The 22181-nt window shown below is 38.7% G+C and overlaps 1 protein-coding gene across 4 annotated transcripts in view; it reads right to left on the bottom strand.

Annotated features, from left to right (window-relative positions):
* gabrb4 (gamma-aminobutyric acid type A receptor subunit beta4) overlaps positions 1–22181 on the bottom strand; it is a 152538-nt gene that overhangs the window by 27561 nt on the left and 102796 nt on the right. For all 4 annotated transcript variants that reach the window (XM_061897862.1, XM_061897860.1, XM_061897863.1 and 1 more), the window contains exons 5-6: positions 13012–13094; positions 4250–4387 (exon numbers count right to left, since the gene is read on the bottom strand). In XM_061897862.1, coding sequence (XP_061753846.1) covers positions 4250–4387; positions 13012–13094 — 221 coding nt within the window. The remainder of the gene's footprint in view (positions 1–4249; positions 4388–13011; positions 13095–22181) is intronic.

Below are 22181 nucleotides of genomic sequence, written 5' to 3' on the forward strand. Positions count from 1 at the left end.
TCCAAACTGTGCACTTGACAACGTGCATGGTAGTCATTTCTCCGTTTGTTCAGATGGAGCACTTAATTTCCCCAAAGCGATGGATTCCTTTCCAGGGACAAGTTCGATTCCAATTAAACATGGCACAAAGTCGCAAACACGGCAGATTTTTCTGCAAGCCCCTATCTCAGCAGGCCACTCCAGCATCCCTCTGAGACTTGTCACAGAGAACTGCTTGCTGTTTCCTTCCCTCTCCTTCTGTCCTCTAAACATTACTGAAAGGCCATTTTAAAAGGTGATTGCAATGCATGGCTGCACACTAAAGGACAAAACACATCCCTTTAAAGCGACTCATTTTCATGGTTTTTTGGCTGAGAAATGTCAAATAGTTGTACTAAAACTACTTTTTTTATTGCAGTTAGATTCAAACAAGCAGGGAAATAAAATGCTGATGCAAAATGCGGTAAAAGCAACCATGCAGGACCTCACTGCTTCAGCTATATGGACTTATTTATAGTTTGGAAGCTGGACAGATTACTTCAAGAATAGGTAAATCTAAAACACATGGTGTTTTATTGCAAATTTGTCTCCAAAGATAAGTTTTAATCTTACAGAGCGTTTTGTTTGACGCAACCCACATTGACAAATGACCTCATCATTTTCAGATTGGTGTAAATATTTTAATGAATCAATATGTTTTGCGTATGCGCTTCAACAAATGGGAGACAAACCCTCGCCAGTCTCCAGCGTGCGTCCAAGATTCATGCCGGCAATAAATGTTCATAGATTTCACTTAACTCAAACACTAAAATTACAATTTATCTCAGCTTTTGTCAGGATGCGTCTATGCTATCTGCACTGCAATAACATTGGCACATTTACACAAAATGCAAAACATCACTTTATTTGGCTCTTTTTCTCCTCTATACACCCTTGCAGTAAGCCATTATTTGAAATGTGGGTTTTGCAATAAGCCATAATAACCAAATGGTAGACTTTGGGCAAAGTCAAATTGTTTAGAAAAGTGAAGAGTTACTTCCAGGTTCATGCAAAATATTGCAATTACAATTTACTGAAGTACTTCCTGTTTCCTACAATCCATTGTGGCGCCTGTTACAAATACAGCGAAACCGCAATTTTCATAACCCTCATCCTACAACGTTTTTGATTAATGAACCACAGCCACAATGAACATATGCAATGGTATGCGAACCTTGTCTCAGTGTACGAATGTTTAACCACCCATTGTCTTGCAGCGCTAAAATGTTGTGCTCAGTAGCACAGTGTTTGTGGGTAGGCTAATAGACCTCCGTGCTGATTCAGTCAGCAGTGTGTGCCTTTTAAGTGTTTTTTAGCCCATCAGTCCATTTTCTTGTTTTACTCATTTCAACAGTCTGAAGAGAGCAACGATTCCGGAAGTATTTACACCGTTGTTGAGACTACCTCCTCCCTTCTCCCCCTTTCATCTGCTGCATACCAAGAACACTAACCAACAAGATGGAGTGGATTTTATGTCAAATTCTTAAATATTGTTGCAACTCGGCTGTTATTACTCTAGAAATTTGTGATTTCAAACTGAGCGCACAACAGCGCTAGTGATCATGTGTGTGTGTGTCAGCAAGGCAGCTGGAAATGAGGAGGAAAGTTCAGGTAGTTGTTTTTTTGATTGTGTTATTAGATAGAAAATGGATTAACTTCTTGTTGTGTTTCTCTGATATACAGTACTGTATGGCACATTGTATTGTGTTCAAAGTGTACGATCATTTACTACAGCATGGATTTGTATCTCGGCTGTAACGCATTATTTGTTTTTAAATTGTTTATTATGGGGGAATTTGCTTCACTATACAAACTTTATTTAAAATCACTCTTCAAGAAACACCTAATTTCCTATTTCAAGGTGCCACTGTAGCTGTTGCTCTAGTTACAAATCACTGTTGTTTGTCATTCTCTTTAGTGGTATAGTAGTTGTGTATGTGGTGTCAATGTGTTTGGACTTGATATTTGCCTTTTTGAACAGATCGGCTGATCTTAATTCAACCACAGCTGTGTATCAATGCTTTACATGGCTAAAAATTGTACTCACGGGCAGGGCTGTAATTATGATTTGACAAATACCGAGGTTAAAAATTGTTGGTCCAAAATGGACCGGTGAAGGGCTAAAATCACAAGTATGCCAGCACCATATAAATAATGTTACTTTGAGCAACACTAATAATTTCCGGAATAACAAAAATATTTAATTGACGTAGAACTATCGTGTGTTATATTATCTAACATCTTTGACTATCAGCATAATTTGGTGACAGTCCACTTTTTTTTGTTAATATGCTGACATTTAGTGTATTAAATAATTTTAACATAATTAAAACATAAAATATAAACCTTACTGTATTTTCAACTATGAGCAGGGACTAAACCCACGACCTTCTGTACGGCAACTGGGAATCAATGACGTTGCCATAAGGCAAGGTTGTTACCATATTCTTATCAGTGACATGATATGGCCAGGAGTATGTTTGTGGTAAACAATTATATGCAGCGCCTTGTCAACGAATAATTTACATTTGACATGTGATTCTTTATGCAAAACGGGCTCCCCACAGATTGCAAAGACCAACACATAGCTAAGTTTAGGGCAGGCGGGTTTGACCTCTGTGAGCAGAAACTGGCTGCCATGACAACGGTATTTTTCCGACAGCGTTTAGCATCACTTTCATTAGGTGAAAGAAAACTTAGTTACATCAGTTTAATTTAATTGTACGATTATGTTGACAGCACATTTCGGATCAGATGATGTTTATGGTAAAAGTGGACTACATTGTGTCACGTTGCTGGAGTTGTAGCCGGCTGCACATGACAAAAGATTGTATATTGCAGAGGTCGGGAAACTTTTTGGTTGAGAGAGCCATGAAAGCCAAATATTTTAAAATATATTCCTGTGAGAGCCATATAATACTAAATGCGTGCATTTTTAAGTAAGACCAACATTTTTGGAGTAAAATACGTATCTTATTATTTTTAATAACATTTCTATTCTGAAGCTAACCAATAATAAACAAAATACTTCTTACCATTAATGCGACTTCTTGAACAGGTGCGGTAAAAAACAGATGGATGGAATATTTTGAACGTTATTTTTAACACTGTGATTACCAGTGGAATTATTCATTACTTATCGTGTTAAGCAATGTCAGCTAAGATTTATCCGAGAGCCAGATGCAGTCATCAAAAGAGCCACATCGGGCTCGAGAGCCATAGGTTTCCTACCCCTGGTATATTGTGGTAGGATGATTTACCGCATAGTGATGTACAGTGCATACGATGACCTACACAAAGTACATCTGCAGTCACTTAAAAAAAATACAGAGGACATGACCTCTGTGTCCTAAATGGTAGTTACGACCATGCTTGCATGAAGACACAATTACACGTCCATATTCTTGGTTACACACATGTAGAAGTTGCATGAATTCCAAGCGGTGCGTGTTTTGTCTGGACAAATTAGAGTACAAGCTGCAACAAACACCTCATCTATCCACAGTGTGAATCCGCTTCTAAGAGACCAACCCTCACCACCATGGCGGAAAATAGACAAAGTTTATTTCAAGTATTATCACAGGAGAACTATAGGAAAATGAATAGCTAAGCATGCCACACACACATACACACACACACACACACACACACACACACACACACACACACACACACACACACACACACACACACGCATACACACACACACACACACACACACACACACACACACAACACAAGTTTCAATATAAAGTTGTGATGATTGATCCAGGTGATCATACGATCAATAGTAAAGTATCCATATGTAAACAATAGTAAGGTGATTAGATTGATATTTTGTTTGTATTGTTCTTATTACTACAACATGCATTTCGGGTCGTTTTTGTAATTGTTTACAAATTTGTAGAGTACGTGTCCGGATACAAGAAGGTGTTGAGCACTAATCTCAAAGAATTTAAGTGTTTTTTGCTTTTGTTTATTTACTGTGCACTACATACATTATTTTGTTAAAAAAAATGCATGTAGCATTTAATACCAAAACAACAACAAATTCTAAATTTAATAAGATAGGCTTTAAAAGAGTGTTATCGTGTTTACTTTAGTTACTTGCTATGAAACATTCTCAGTTCTATAATCTGTTGTCAAAAGTATCTGACTAGAGGTAGGATCTGGATCAAAGGCCAAAAATGTTGATGGAGACATCGATCCAACTTATGTCAGCAAATCTTACCTGTACTGAACCTGACATCCCTGGACACCAAGCGAATGTCCACAATGGAGAATTGCGGTAACTCCAACTTGTCGACCCCTGTCACAGCACTGTCCCCTCCTTGCCAAAAGAACACAATGTCATCCGTGGTGTATCCGTCTATCGAGCAACCCGGCAAGACATGGGAAAAGAAAGAAAAAATTGGTTAGTAAAAAGTATTTTGAAAATAACAATGAAACAGGAATAGCTTGCCAGTGCAAGCCAACAGCCTGGGCAAATAGTGGAGGTCCCTCTGACGAATGACGCTCTCTACTGTAAAGTCATTCAGATCTGAACAGATAGCTTGACTTCTGGAGAACATTGCACTGAGAAACAATATTACATCCCGGAATGACTTCATGGAGACATTTGTTATTCCCACACAAAACAAAACTGTGAGCAAACAACGTCTGATGTGGTTACTCACTTTGGAACTACAGCAAACCTTCTGTGTCTGACCTGCCACCCACACATAAAGCACACCACCAACACAGTTTTGTTGCCACTCACCATTGGTTGTAGCTTATGGACGCTTGCAACACTCTGTCTGCTGTATTTAATGATAACCAAGAAACACTCGCATTGCTTTTATTTTGCCTGTTGGTCAATTTTATAATTTTACCTAGTCAGGTAGCTTGGTATAAAATAGATAATGCAGCTTGCCTGCCTGGAGAACAACAGAATAACCTAAACTTGCAGTGATAATAGAATTAGACAAAGTTTTCATTAAAAAAAGGGGGAAGGAACAGAAATTATAACTTTTGGAAGAGACGGTTTATTACAATAACATAACAGTTGACTTTTCTAGTCTTTCTAATCAGCCCCCATATGATTATTTTCTAAGTCCTTAAACGCATAACTTTATAGCCTTGATCAAAATTGTGCCAATTAGAAACTATACATGCCTCAGTCCCAGATTTATGCATGGTTATATGTCGATCATGAAGTAATCATTAGTTGCAGTAAAGTGATTTCTTCTTGATGGACAAGTTTCTTGTGCATACATTGGTTAAGTCTTTACGTTGGTTTTTATCCCTCATGTAGAATCAAACATGTTTATTATGTTTATTTTCCACATTTTCACAAATTATTATTATGAATATTTACTTTTTACCTGGCCATTGTATTGCATTTAAGGGTAATTACGAATACAAGGGTGGCTCGGTTTTTGCACATCCACTTTTTCGTATGATACTTTTTTTGGACAACATTTTTCACTGTAAAGCGTCCCGCATACTGTACAGCGCGTGACAAACAAGTCAGTTTGCAGGTGTATTGTTCAGTGTAACTGGGTACTCGAACAAGTTGCGATTGATAAAGATTGTGAAAACCACTATTGAGTTCAAGAATACGTTGTCGCAAAGTACCAAGGTGGCGGCGGTTTGGATCTACTGTCCAATCTATCTTGGCCGTCTTTGTCAACAAAAGTCTTCAATACTGTAATTGCATTACTGTGGAGAGGTTTGTCAACGTTATTCAAATTGCCATCGTGACATCAAATACTAAACAATTTAGTCATCTTGAAACTTCCATCGCTCCTTGCCTACTCCAAAATCACTTACCTTTTCCTGACAGTTTCTGTCACTACAGTGTAATACTAATTATTGTTACTTGTGGTAATGCCACCATGATACAACAAGTGTATTATAATCCTTACACAAAGTAACAGTGAAACTCAATGTATTAATCACTGAACAGAGAACTGGGGGTGGAATTAAATAAATTATATTCTTCCCATTCCCTTTCAGGCAAAACTGGATCATCATGCTAACATACTGTACATTACCTTTTGCATTATATTGATTTATGTTATTATGTGTTGTCAACCTTGCACTTGTTTTTTTTCTGTCATTGCCTGAAATAAATGAATAAAATGAAATGAATTTTTTTTTTTAAATGAAATGATCCCTTATGACTGTTTTCCGACTTTCTGCATTTTGGTTCGACTTCCTGCCACGTGTTCTTTTTGTAACGACTGGAAGGCATGGTGCTGCCGGGTTTGTCCCTCTGCAGATGCGTAGAGCAAGAACACAGTGTGAGGTAAGATATACTGATTTATTTAACAAAAAGTGCTATGAACAAAAACACTGGAGCAAAGCAAAAGGCAAACAAAGGAAGCCAGCGTGTGAGCTAGTAATAATAAACACAAAAACACTAAACTTGGCACGAAGGCACACAAAATAGAAAAAAAAACATTTAGCATGAGAGCTAAGTACGAGGAAGAAAACGTAGCATGAAAGCTAGCGATAATAATGAACAGTAGCAGTCGTCGCTTGATGCGTGTAAGCAAATTTACGAACCCAGAATGAACAACAAAAAGGGACGAGCTTAAATGAGGGAGTAATCACAAGTAACAGGTGTGCAGGGACTGTGATTAGCAGGTGGAACAAATTAGGAACCATGGAGACAAAGCAAACAGGAAATTAAGAGTAATTACGGAGAGAGAATATACACAAAAAGGACAAAACAACAACCTGTGAAGGTCCGAGTAGCGGATGGCAACACTTTTTTTTCCATTATCCACTTCCTCCTCTGGCTTGTCTTTCAGTGACTTTACCTGTGCCACAGAGCAGTGGATTTCTCCACTTTCCCTGATTGGCAATCAGGAGGTTTTGTTTTTTCAGTGTCATCAGTTTGATGGTGCTGGTTCTTATATTGGTCGATTCAATATCGATCTGATCGGATGATATTCGCCTGTATCTAAAATCTCTGATATAAGTTCAGATACAGGCAAAGCTGGACACCCAGTTAATATCTTAATGTCCTCCAATAAGCACACATGTAGGTGGCGACTTGTCCAGGGTGTACACCACCTTCAGCCCGAATGCTGCTGAGATAGGCTCCAGCACCCCCCGCGACTCCAAAAGGGACAAGCGGTAGAAAATGGATGGATGGATGGGTTGGTCTTTCCTTGGACTTTAGTGAAGTCATTTACAAAAGTTAAACATGCTTGGATATGGGCTATCAGTAGATACAAGCAGCTAAGCACACAATAGCACACAACACAAGTTAGACATATGGAATCAGTGTTCTTAATTGAACAACATTACAGTCTCTGTCAATATAAACAAGTACACAAAATGTATAGTTGTTTATTACTTACAAATACAAAGTCTCCCATAGGCAATGTAGCTGTATCATTCAATTTGCAGCGATATGAATACGACTTACTGAATCGTTGTGACCTATAATTGTCGCGAAAACAAATGACCAATTCATACTAATTTAAAGACAGCATTGATCCGATAACAACACATTGATTATTGTTTTTCATACATATTGTTCTCTGTTTGTGTAATTTCTAACATTCCACTCTTCAAGAATGGTGTATGGATATTGGCCAATACTGAAGTCTCCATTATCGATATTAAGTAAAATAGTTGGGACATGCATAATCCTGTTCATTGTGTTAGCGTTTCTGCTTTAAATTGATATTACTATATTCTGGATACTCTTTGAATTTCTTCCTTAAGTGGTTTTGATACATATGGTTGATTGCCTTGTCCACGCTGGTCCTAACTCCTTTTTTCATCATTAAATACATTTTAACCTGCACGTCGCCAGCCATCTCTGCATCTTGTGGTCACAGCGCTCAAGTGTAATGTAAAATGTTGCTTTTTAAGAAACATTGTACATAAAAACTGTTCTATGGACAATAAAAAAAAACCTAACTTGGTGTCCATAGAGCCTGAAAAGATATTCCAAACGGACTTCCTTCTATTGAGCTACCTCTCTTCTAGCTCCCCACCCTGCATTAATACTTTATCAGCATGTGTCAGTTGCCAGGCGGTCCTGCACATTCTCAGCTTGCAGCACAATCAAAAGTGATCACAGTGGTAAATTTATGTCAGTGGGCCAGCAGGCAATTCACTACGGCCGGATCTCTTAGCGTCTTACTACATTTAACATTCTACTCGCGACTTGTACAGACCTGGGTGGCATTAAAATGACTTAGAGACCAGAAGTCATTAGCATTAAATCGTCCTATGTGGTTGGAATGTAAGGAAATGTCACATTGTTCGTGGATTTGAAACAACCAGCGGCCTAATCAGTCAAACTGTTGGAGTGCATAGCTCACAGTAGTGCAAATAACTCAATGAGCCTGAATAACAAATATTCAGTCAAATATTCAAGTACACTTTGTTGCTCCCAGGGGTATACTGTGAGAATTAGAAACACAAATATGTGCATAATGAGCAAGTGGAGTGATTGATAAGCTTGTACATGAAAATGATCACAATTGGTGTGTTGTTTGCAAATGAGGCTTCTCCCAGAGCTGGCTCTTTAAAGTTCACAGTTTTGTTAAAGTCGCACATGATTGGTCAAAAATGTGGCCATATGTGTTGATGATGAGCAGAAAAGGGATGGAGGGCTTACACACACAGCACAGCTGAGGGAGTGCAGGCTGCAAAGGTGATGAAAAAGAGCAGCAGGAAACAAAAGCTCAGGCATTTTCTGATTGCCCATCAATGCTATAAAGTCTAGCAAAAACGTTTACATATTTTCTGCTTTGCCTTTTAGTCTTGCGAATGTTAATACAAACCCCGTTTCCATATGAGTTGGGAAATTGTCCATCCATCCATCCATTTTCTACCGCTTATTTCCTTTGGGGTCACAAGGGGCGCTGGCGCCTATCTCAGCTATAATCGGGCGGAAGGTGGCGTACACCCTGGACAAGTCGCCACCTCATCGCAGGGCCAACACAGATAGACAGACAACATTCACACACATTCACACACTAGGGCCAATTTAAGTGTTTTCAATCAACCTATCCCTAGGTGCATGTCTTTGGAAGTGAGAGGAAGCCGGAGTACCCAGAGGGAATCCACGCATTCACTGGGAGAACATGCAAACTCCACACAGAAAGATCCTGAGCCCGGGATTGAACCCAGGACTACTCAGGACCTTCGTTTTGTGAGGCAGACGCACTAACCCCTCTGCCACCGTGAAGCCCTTGGAAAATTGTGTTAGAAGTAAATATAAACGGAATACAATGATTTGCAAATCCTTTTCAACCCATATTCAGTTGAATATGCTACAAAGACAACATATTTGATGTTCAAACTGATAATTTTTTTTTTTTTTTGCAAATAATCATTAATTTTAGAATTTGATGCCAGCAACACGTGACAAAGAAGTTGGGAAAGGTGGCAATAAATACTGATAAGGTTGAGGAATGCTCATCAAACACTTATTTGGAACATCCCACAGGTGTGCAGGCTAATTGGGAACTGGTGGGTGCCATGATTGGGTATAAAAGCAGCTTCCATGAAATGCTAAGTAGTTCACAAACAAGGATGGGGTGAGGGTCACTACTTTGTAAGCAAATCGTCGAACAGTTTTAGAACAACATTTCTCAACGAGCTATTGCAAGGAATTTAGGGATTTTACCATCTACGGTACGTAAAATCATCAAAAGGTTGAGAGAATCTGGCAAAATCACTGCACGTAAGCGATGATATTACAGACTTTTGATCCCTCAGGGGGTACTGCATCAAAAACCGACAACAGTGTGTAAAGGATATCACCACATGGGCTCAGGAACACTTCATAAAACCACAGTCAGTAACTACAGTTGGTCGCTACATCTGAAAGTGTTAGTTAAAACTCTACTATGCAAAGCCAAACCCATTGATCAGCAGCACCCAGAAACGCCGCCCGCTTCGCTGGGCCTGAGCTCATCTAAGATGGACTGATGCAAAGGGGAAAAGTGTCCTGTGGTCTGACGAGTCCTCATTTCAAATTATATTTGGAAACTGTGGACGTGGTGTCCTCCGGAACAAAGAGGAAAATAACCATCCGGATTGTTATAGGCCCAAAGTTGAAAAGCCAGCATCTGTGATGGTATGGGGGTGTATTAGTGCCCAAGGCATGGGTAACTTACACATCTCTGAAGGCACCATTGATGGTGAAAGGTACATACAGGTTTTGGAGCAACATATGTTGTCATCCAAGCAACGTTATCATGGACGCCCCTGCTTATTTCAGCAAGACAATGCCAAGCCCCGTGTTACAACAGCGTGGTTTTGTAGTAAAAGAGTGCGGGTACTCTATCGAAAACATGTGGCGCATTATGAAGCGTAAAATACGACAGTGGAGACCCCGGACTGTTGAACGACTGAAGCTCTACATAAATCAAGAATGGGAAAGAATTCCACTTTCAAAGCTTCAACAATTAGTTTCCTCATTTCCCAAACGTTTATTGAGTGTTGTTAAAAGAAAATGTGATGTAACACAGTGGTGAACATGCCCTTTCCCAACTACTTTGGCACGGGTTGCAGCCATGAAATTCTAAGTCAATTATTATTTGCAAAAAAAAAATAAAGTTCATGAGTTTGAACATCAAATATCTTGTCTTTGTAGTGCATTCAACTGAATATGGGTTGAAAAGGATTTGCAAATCATTGTATTCCGTTTATATTTACACAATTTCCCAACTCATATGGAGACGGGGTTTGTAAATATTTGGTTGTGCAATGTTTTTTTGATGTGTTGTTTCCCTATAGGTAGTTAGAACTTTACAAACAATAAACACAATCAGATTTGCCACAGTGAAAAGGGTATTTTTTTTCATATTTTATGATCCACTATTTGTAACAGTCTGTTGCATGATGAAAAAAGCCATGTAAAGAAGAAAGAAAATGTGGTGTCATTGTAGATGCACTGCACGACTGCTTCTAAAAGGCCCATAAAAAGTGGTACATGTCTCCTGCATTTATGAAAACATAGCATGATAACATGTTAACGTGCAGTAAATGGAAATGTCTCTGTAGTGATGCCCCGTAGAGTACACGCAAAATCCTCATTTAAACAAGGAGGTCTGCATCACTTTTCAATTGTACACACAGTCTCACCTCCCAGGGGGTGATCAAGGGCGATGGGTCAAATGCAGAGAATAATTTCGCCACACTTAGTGTGTGTGTGACAATCATTGGTACTTTAACTTTAACTTTAATAGAGCGCATGCAACACGCCCACAAATTGTACACACTATTTTTTAGATTGCACACACTGTTTGGAGCAAGGCATTTAGATCTTATTAAATCAGGCCCGAAGTGTCTTTGTTTGTTCTGGTACCAAACCATAAATGTCGACATCACCTTAGTGACAGCTAATTTAAAGGCCTTTTGAAATGAGATTTTCTTATTGAAACGGGGATAGCAGGTCCATTCTATGTGTCATACTTGATCATTTCGCGATATTGCCATATTTTTGCTGAAAGGATTTAGTAAGGAACATCGACGATAAAGTTCGCAACTTTTGGTCGCTGATAAAAAAGCCTTGCCTATACCGGAAGTAGCAGACGATGTGCGCGTGACATCACGGGTTGTGGAGCTCCTCACAGCCTCACATTGTTTACAATCATAACCACCAGCAGCGAGAGCGATTCGGACCGAGAAAGCGACGATTTCCCCATTAATTTGAGCGAGGATGAAAGATTCGTGGATGAGGATAGTGAGAGTGAAGGACTAGAAAAAAAAAAGAAAAAAAAAGGCCAGGGCAGTGGGAGCGATTCAGATGTTATTAAACACATTTACTAGGATAATTCTGGAAAATCCCTTATCTGCTTATTGTGTTACTAGTGTTTTAGTGAGATTATATGGTACCTGAAAGTCGGAGGGGTGTGGCCATGGGTGTGGTGACCGCCAGTGTCTCTGGTGGGATTAGTTAATAGTCACAAGTTCCGCTCATGTCTACGGTAAGAGCCGACTTATTAGCACAATTTTCTCACCGAAACCTGCCGGTTGACATGTGGTCGGGAACCATGTTCGCTTGACCGCTCTGTTCCATAGTAAAGCTTCAACTTCGGCAATATAAACAAGGAAACACCGGCTGTGTTTGTGTTGCTAAAGGCAGCTGCAATACAACGCTTCCCACCTACATCTTTCTTCTTTGACTTCTCCATTATTAATTGAACAAATTGCAAAAGATTCAGCAACACATATTTCCAGAATACTGTGTAATTATGTGATGAAAAGAGACAACTTTTAGCCGTGAGCGGTGCTGGAAGAACATGTCCGCTACAACTGGTGATGTCACGCGCACGCGTCATCATACGCGTCATCATTCCGCGACTTTATCAACAGGATACTTGGCAGGAAATTTAAAATTGCAATTTAGTAAACTAAAAAGGCCGTATTGGCATGTGTTGCAATGTTAATATTTCATCATTGATATATAAACTATCAGACTGCGTGGTCGGTAGTAGTGGGTTTCAGTAGGCCTTTAAGTCACAATGCACACTTTCATCCAGCAATTGCTAATTAATCTAAAACCTTCTGCCAGTCAATACAAAATGTCTTTTTGGAAAAAAAAAAAAAAAAGAATAGGGATGGGCGGTCATGTTGAGAAAAAAAAAAATACAATCATAAAGAATGATCAATATTTGTACATGTGTCCATGTTCTAACTGTATTTTTAGTATTATAATTGTTTAACATTTACTTGAGTAAAAATCCCTAAATTTGCACACACAATAAACCTGAGGGTCTGGCTCTTTGGACAATTGGCAGGAATGTCCAGCTGGAGAGGCTGAGGGTGTGGCTTACTGACTGGTCTACTTGTCAGAATGTTGTCAAAATAATGTTTTCGCAGAGGCATTTCTACACCATGGCTTTGGAACTTTTGAAATTAACTCATGTGCCGAGATGGTGTCATTTCGGGGCCACCACCTGAATAGCCATCTGTACAATATACTATATGGTATGGTACAGTACAGTTGGTATGTGCATGGCTTTTACTTACAGCTTTCAATTTCCAAAGTGCAGTTCTGCTCATCAAGAGGGTACCTTCTCAGGTCCATCATACATGCAGCAGTGGTGGTTATTCTGTGGAGATTGGACAGAAACAAAATTAACTTTTAAAATGGTGTGAAGTTTATTTTCCAAATGACGCTAAACGTGATTTTACAGATGTAAAATTGAGGAACTTGTGGATATTATTATTCACATCTCAACAAATCAATAACACTTATGAAGACACTTAACTAAAACCATGGTTATCTTAGTGCATAATGTTACATATTAGAGGCAAATCCACTGGCGTCGATTGATGCAGAGTAAAAATTGAGAGCATTTAGAAACAAGCACTTACAGCTGATGATATCAGGAGGCACCAGGTGAACGCTAATAAAATATATGCGTGTGACCGGCGTGTGATATTTATTATTCGCAATGACACTGAGCTGCATTCTGCTGCACAAGCATTCTGCTGTTCAGACTGCATTTGTTACAGTTATGCTGCACTACACCTCCCCGCTGCTTTCACAGCACTCCTCCGCTCAATGCATACAGCAGGGCGACACACTGCTGATACACTGTGAGCGCAGATAACATCAGCTCTAATTACAATAATGGGAGAGGTCACTTGGCAATTAGGCATTCCATGTAAAAAGTTGCAAAAAAGCAGCACAGCCATTAATAATAAGGATTCTATTTTGGATGCATGGTTGGATACAGCTACAGAACCAGATCAAATGAGACTAAATGGAAATTCAAACCGAGCTTTCTAATAACTTGCCAGCCACATTTGGAATAATTGCACAATATACATGTGTAAGGGCTGTATATATATATATATATATATATATATATATATATATATATATATATATATATATATATATATATATATATGTATATATATATATATATATATACTGTATATATATATATATATACTGTATATATATATATATATATATATATTTATATATATATACACAGGTAAATAAATACATATATATATATGTAAATATGCATATATATATTTTTAAAATAAATAAATAAATAAATATATATATATATATACAAATGTTCGGGAACCATTTTTTTTAACAAAACCATTTTTTTTTTAAAGTAGTATGGAAATTGACCAGAGCTTTTTATTTATTCTATGGAGGAATGTGACTAATCATAGAACTGGCGCCCGATGTTATTAAAAAAAGAATAGATTTTGAATAGAGAATCATTTTTAATCAATTCTGAATCGAACCAGTACTCCCAAAAATTGAATCAAATTTAATTGTGTGGTGCCCAAAGATTCACAGCCCTAATACATGTACATATACACTGAACAAGAATATAAACACAACACTTGGGCTTTTCCAAGCAATTTTTATGATTTTTTTTTAGTTCAACTCAAAGATCTAAAACTTTTATTATATACAAGAAAGACCTATTCCTCTGAAATATTGTTCACAAATCTGTCTAAATCTGGGTTAGTGAGCATTTCTTTCTTTTCCAAATCAGTCAGGTTGTCTGGGAAAATGTTCAATAAAATGACTTGCAAATGAATGGCTGACAACTGCAAATCACTTAATAGAGCCGTTATGAAGCCTCGACTTGTTTGCAAAGTCACATTTCCATTGTATATCCATCATTTTTGATTAAGCTCTTGTATTAGATCATTACATTGGGCATGTGTACCAAATCACCCAACATAGGAGAATGTCAATGCTATTTTGCCTGTGACAAAAAAGGCGTGTCTTGTCAAATCAAGCTACTATTTTCTAAAGGATTGATGTGTATTTCTGGTCTTGTTACGGCAGTGCGGCTCAATCAAAAGAGACGTCGGAGACGCTTTGCTGAACCAAAAGTTAAATCGAACGTCATTGTACAGGACTGCACTTCCTGGAGAAGGTCAGGTCAAGAATGAAGCATTCCTAACTTGGAGAAACCAAACCATCAGTTTTATATTCCTACTGTTCCTCCTGTCTGTGTGTGTGTGTGTGTTGGGTCAGGAGAGCACATCCTGACCATAAAGGGCACGTTTGCATGTAAGTGACTGAAACGAAAACAGATGCCAGTCGTAACTTAGATGTTGACATCAAGCTAAACATTTAATCTCTTCTCACGGATAGGGCCATCACCTTTGCATACCAAGGTCCAATTTTATTGCCTTTACTTCCACGAGAACTAATCCAATCCACACACAAATGTCAGCCCTAAAGGGCCCTATGTCTTTGTGTGCCCAAACTGAAATACCTAGTTAAACTGGTGATTTGCTGTCTCCAAGATGAATATAAACATTCACCATATGCAAAACATAATATGAGTTAATTAATTCACTTCAGGATAAAACTCCTGGTAGCACAATAAAGTTGAGAAAACCTGGCTGAAGCTTGGACTAATGGACAGATAATAAATCCCCCCACCCTTTTGGCAAACAGAATAAAAGCCCACAATGAATAAATGTGTGCTTGTATTTGACAGCTAACAGGTTTGGAGAGAACCAACATTAAGCAGGCCCATGTTTAGCCTCTCTCAGAGAGAAGTTCTGGGATTTGGAGATGTCAGTAGATGTGGTTCAATAACTTTCCGTCCCATTAGGAATGGATGGCAGCAGGTTTGGACTTAAGAAGTCTGACATGCAGCTCTCTGCAGCCTTTGTAGATCTCAAGAGGATGATGAACAATATGAATGATTTTATTGTTCTATATTGGATTGGTATGCAGGAACAGGAACGCCTTCAGGGAGGTCAAAACAAAAGAGAAGGCACTTGTACTTCTGTTTATTGATTGCAGATGCATCTAATGTAACTCTAGTCTGGAGGTCGACTTCAGACAGGGAAGACTTTGTCTGATGCATGCGCAACAATTTTGACACCCACACAGTCTGCTGGAGCAGCTTGTTTGCAGACGAATAATAGAGAATATTCTGTCTCATCGAATAACTTCAGTGTTTACGATTTGAAAAACATTTATGTTGAAATGTGTAACATTCTATAGAGAGATGACTAGCTGATTAAATGGTTACTATCAATACAGTTAAAGGCCTACTGAAATGAGATTTTCTTATTCAAACGGGGATAGCAGGTCCATTCTATGTGTCATACTTGATCATTTCGCAATATTGCCATATTTTTGCTGAAAGGATTTAGTAGAGAACATCCACGATAAAGTTCGCAACTGTCGGTGCTAAGAGAAAAGCCTTGCCTGTACCGAAAGTCGCAGACGATGACGTCGCAAGTGTGGGGGCTCCTCACATATTCACATTGATTTTAATGGGAGCCTCCAACAAAAAGGGCTATTCGGACCGAGAAAACGACAATTTCCCCATTAATTTGAGCGAGGATGAAAGATTCGTGTTTGAGGATATTGATAGCGACGGACTAGAAAAAAAAAAAAAATAGTTCAAAAAAACAAAACGCGATTGCATTGGGACAGATTCCGATGTTTTTAAACACATTTACTAGGATAATTCTGGGAAATCCCTTATCTTTCTATTGTGTTGCTAGTGTTTTAGTGAGTTTAACAGTACCTGATAGTCGGAAGGGTGTCTCCACGGGTGTGTTGATGCCAATGTCTCAGGGAAGTCGACGGCAGCTTCATGGACGGCCCAAGCTCAGCTTTTCTCCGGTAAGAAGCGACTTTTTAACAACAATTTTCTCAGCGAAACCTGCTGGTTGACATTTGGTCTGGATTCATGTTCGCTTGACCGCGCTCTGATCCATACTAAATTTTCACCTCGGGGAATTTTAAACAAGGAATCACCGTGTGTTTGTGTGGCTAAAGGCTAAAGCTTCCCAACTACATCTTTCTACTGTGACTTCTCCAATATTAATTTAACAAATTGCAAAAGATTCAGCAACACAGATCTTCAAAATACTGTGTAATTATGCCGTTAAAGCAGACGACATTAGGCTGTTTGTGTGCGTAGCGCTCATACTTCCTAAAAACGCGTCACGTCTTGCTGACACGTCATCACTACACAACGTTTTCAAGATGAAACTCCCGGGAAATTTAAAATTGCAATTTAGTAAACTAAAAAGGTCGTATTGGCATGTATTGCAATGTTAATATTTCATCATTGATGTATAAACTATCAGACTGCGTGGTGGGTAGTAGTGGGTTTCAGTAGGCCTTTAAGAGCATTTTGAGCTGTCTCTCGGCTAACTGTTATGCTTTGAGTTGTAAGCCAGAATTGGAGTTTTAAATGTCACAGTGAACCCTGCAAGATGTAGTCTTACTTGTTAGCATTAGCTTATAGCTGGGGATCGACATATATTTGTTTTTCCAATCATGGAAAGGAAGAAAGTGGATGTGAAGTACAGTGCTGAGAAGAAGTGGATAATATTAGTTGTATTAAAGAAAAAATACATTAAAAACAAAAACAATTGTGTGACCACTTTGGCTTGGCAATTTGATTGTGTAACTGCTACTACACTGAAGCAAAATGGGTCTAATTTCAAACAAGAATGTTAAAATAATTTTTAAAACAGGGTTGTCCAAACTTTTTCATTTGAGGACTTCACACGGAATGTATGCAAGGGCCATTTTGATATTTTTCATATTCAAAACCAACAAAAACATATTCCAACACTTAGGGGTTCTCTCAATATTGGTGAATGTTAAAGGTTACGTGATTCCAAAATGGTCTCAATCATTTAAGTGTTGAAATTAGGTCACATATTAAAGAATATATTTTTTTACTTTTAACACCTATGTATCTATGAATAAACTTCAGATTTATCCATTGCCATGAAGTTCTGTTTTTGTTTTATGCCCTTTAAAAAAAGAAGAACAAAAAAAAAACCTGTTTATATGGAGCCCACCCGAGCTGCACTTGAGCGGAAGGCAGTCATTATGTATTATTTTCATTTCAACACTTAAATCAGTCTAGATCAACTTCAGCTCTATCAGTCGGTTGTACATTTTTGTTATTTTTTGAGCAATGACAGGTTGCATGGCAGCTTTGTATCACATTTTCTTGTTACATTAAACCTGTTTCCTCTTTTATTCCACTTATGTTTTTTTGTATTAGTATATTTAAAATGTGCCGTCGGCTGCAAATTGCCACAGGCCACAACTTGGACATTAATCTATTAAAATATACAAAACTGCTAATCACGTGTTTGACGGAGAAACTGCTGAAATGAGATACCGTATAAGTTCACTCTCCAAGGTAAATGCTGTATGTTAATACAATACTTAATACAATTACTGTAGTTTGTAGTACATACTATTGTATTGTATGGCTCATATACAACATTTATTATATTAAGTTTGTTTTTCAAGCCATGTCACATGTTAAAAGTGTGTTTGTTGGTTAATTTCAATAGAATAAGTTGTTGATTTGAGTTACAAGTGTTTTCATTTTAGAGCTAAATAAATAAATAAATGGGTTGTACTTGTATAGCGCTTTTCTACCTTCAAGGTACTCAAAGCGCTTTGACACTACTTCCACATTTACCCATTCACACACACATTCACACACTGATGGAGGGAGCTGCCATGCAAGGCGCCAACCAGCACCCATCAGGAGCAAGGGTGAAGTGTCTTGCTCAGGACACAACGGACGTGACGAGGTTGGTACTAGGTGGGGATTGAACCAGGGACCCTCGGGTTGCGCACGGCCACTGTTCCACTGCGCCACGCCGTCCCTACTCTGTGATAAAACTAATTAAGCTCATAAAGTGAGATAATACTGCCTGTATGAATACCCAAATCACACTGTTTTTTTGCTTCTTTTTTTTAGTATTTTAACTTGCGTGGTTAACATGCTTTTTTTTTTTTTTTTGATAGATGGCACATTTGTGATTGAGCCCCATCTACTTTGCCTAGCAACAAGTAAGCACTAAAACCTTTGAAAAACAATAACATTTCATGTAGATAAACTGCTCCAATACTAGAGCAATTGTAATGACCAAATTAAAGCTGTCCAAAATAACAAGTGAACTCATGTAATTAGTTACACAATAAAATTGCAATAATTGCAGATTAATCACGTAATTTATATTGAATTTACACATTTGCATTTTTATCCAAATATTGGGGTATTTTTTTATTTAGATTTTTTAATTTCTTTAATTGTGCCTGTAGGTAAAAATAACCTGTGATTAATAATGATTAAACCAAATTCAAAAGTGGGGTCAATCGGATTTAAAAAAAATAATCATTTGACAGCACTGAAATAAATAAATATATTAGCAAGTACTTCAGTTTTTTCCCCCATTCATATACATAACACCAAATACAGTATATAACACCATTCTATATAGCACCATCCATCCCCATCCATTTTCTACCGTTTTTTTTTTCTGTTTTACTTTGAGAGTCCAATGGTGTTATATACCCGTGACCCAAAAGGGTTAAAATAGACACAAAAACTTTCAGAAAAATTTAAATGTATCAAACAATTACTTAAAAACCTGCTTGTTCAAAATGCCATACTTGTAAAAGCGGCCCGGTGAAAGACATGAGCACTGATTCAAGGTCTTGATGCAATCTGTTAGTAACCATTACGCACAAGTGAAAAGAACAAGCAAGCACCTCCGCACCTGTTAGGAGGAAGAACTGGTGCCAAAATCCCTATCAACAAGATTCCCGTTTCTTGTAGCACACAATCAGCTGATGTGCAAGTGCAGGTGTAATCCCATTTTCTTCTGGCACATATCCAATCTTCCCGGCTCATGATGGTACTTTTATGGCTTCAATGGAACCTTGCGTGCCCAGAGTGATGCAGCTGGGAATGTTCATTCAGATTAGGTGACAATGGGTTTTGGTGCCATTGTGTTCGGGTCTTGCTCCGTTTTCTGCTCGCTTTATTTTGTGCATACAATAAAACAGGAGTTGAAGCAGAATTTGGCAGGTAATTAGCAGGTCATTTATTGTAATTATGAGGCACTCTACAGTGCGACTTTAACTGCCTGTGATATGCAGGATCTACTATGAATCTCTGTGGACTCAACAATGTCAACAGTGTCAAATAGGCCTTATTTTGAAATGTATCTCGTATTGGGATGAGTACCTTTCATAATCAAACTGATACGGTACTAATTAATGGTACATGTAAATCGGTATTCAACGGTACCGATTTTTGGTACTTGCGAGTACGTTCATTTGTTAATAAATGCCAATTTGTGTAATAATAAAATACATGTTTAAATTTAACATTCAACAGAGACCTGATAATGATTATTGTGCTGTCCATTTATGTATTGTTTTTTTTTTTTAACATTTCTGAGTTTCATTTGCAAAGTAGACTTTGCATGCACTTACAATTTAGGGTCATGTATAGACTTTGTTCTATTGTCGTTAAGCTCAATGTGCAAGTAGGCAGTGTTATACTGTAAATATTGTACAGTATATTTTTATCATCAGCTGTTGATGATAGCAGGTCCATTCTATGTGTCATACTTAATATTTTCGCAATATTGCCATATTTTTGCTGAAAGGATTTAGTAGAGAACATTGACGATAAAGTTCACAACTTTTGGTCGCTAATAAAAAAGCCTTGCCTGTACCGGAAGTAGCAGACAATGTGCGCGTGACGTCACGGGTTGTGGAGCTCCTCACATCTGAACATTGTTTACAATCATGGCCACCAGCAGCAAAAGCGATTTGGACCTAGAAAGCGACGATTTCCCCATTAATTTGAGCGAGGATGAAAGATTTGTGGATGATGATAGTGAGAGTGAAGGACTAGAAAAAAAAAAAAAAGGCGAGGGCAGTGGGATCGATTCAGATGTTATTAGACACATTTACTAGGATAATTCTGGAAAATACCTTATCTGCTTATTGTGTTACTAGTGTTTTAGTGAGATTATTTTATAATGTTACTAAAGCGGCCTTCTTTCATCTCCGTAATATCGCTGACATTCGCTCCATTTTGTCCACTAGTGACGCCGAGATCATTATCCATGCGTTTGTTACGTCTCGTCTCGATTACTGTAACGTATTATTTTCGGGTCTCCCCATATCTAGCATTAAAAGATTACAGTTAGTACAAAATGCGGCTGCTAGACTTTTGACAAGAACAAGAAAGTTTGATCACATTACGCCTGTACTGGCTCACCTGCACTGGCTTCCTGTGCACTTAAGACGTGACTTTAAGGTTTTACTACTTACGTATAAAATACTACAGGGTCTAGCTCCAGCCTATCTTGCCGATTGTATTGTACCATATGTCCCGGCAAGAAATCTGCGTTCAAAGGACTCCGGCTTATCAGTGATTCCAAGAGCCCAAAAAAAGTCTGCGGGCTATAGAGCGTTTTCCGTTTGGGCTCCAGTACTCTGGAATGCCCTCCCGGTAACAGTTCGAAGCATAGAAGTATTTAAGTCTCACCTTAAAACTAATTTGTATACTCTAGCCTTTGAATAGACCTCCTTTTTAGACCAGTTGATCTGCCGCTTCTTTTCTTTTTTCTCCTCTGTCCCACTCTCCCTTGTGGAGGGGGTCCGGTCCGGTGGTCATGGATAAAGTATAGGCTGTCCAGAGTCGGGACCCAGGATGGACCGCTCGTCCAGAGTCGGGACCCAGGATGGACTGCTCGCCTGTGTATCGGTTGGGGACATCTCTTTGCTGCTGATCCGCCTCCGCTTGGGATGGTTTCCTGTTGGCTCCACTATAGACGGGACTCTCGCTACTGTGTTGGATCCACTTGGGCTGGACTCTCACGGTTGTGTTGGAGCCACTATGGATTGAACTTTCAAAGTATCATGTTAGACCCGCTCGATATCCATTGCTTTCGGTCCCCTAGTTTTCCTTGCCCTCATGTGGGCTCTACCGAGGATGTCGTTGTGGTTTGTGTTGTGGTTTGTGCAGCTCTTTGAGACACTGGTGATTTAGGACTATATAAATAAACATTATTGATTGATTGATATGGTACCTGAAAGTCGGAGGGGTGTGGGCACGGGTGTGATGACCGCCAGTGTCTCCGGTGGGAGGAGGTAATAGTCCGCAGCTGCAGGAGGACACAAGCTTCGCTCATGTCTACGGTAAGAGCCGACTCATTAGCACAATTTTCTCACCGAAACCTGCCGGTTGACATGTGGTCGGGAACCATGTTCGCTTGACCGCTCTGTTCCATAGCAAAGCTTCACCCTCGGGAATGTAAACAAGGAAACACTGGCTGTGTTTGTGTTGCTAAAGGCAGCTGCAATACACCGCTTCCCACCTACATCTTTCTTCTTT

The sequence above is a fragment of the Nerophis ophidion genome, linkage group LG04 (genome assembly GCF_033978795.1).
Source record: "Nerophis ophidion isolate RoL-2023_Sa linkage group LG04, RoL_Noph_v1.0, whole genome shotgun sequence".
NCBI classification, from domain to species: domain Eukaryota; kingdom Metazoa; phylum Chordata; class Actinopteri; order Syngnathiformes; family Syngnathidae; genus Nerophis; species Nerophis ophidion.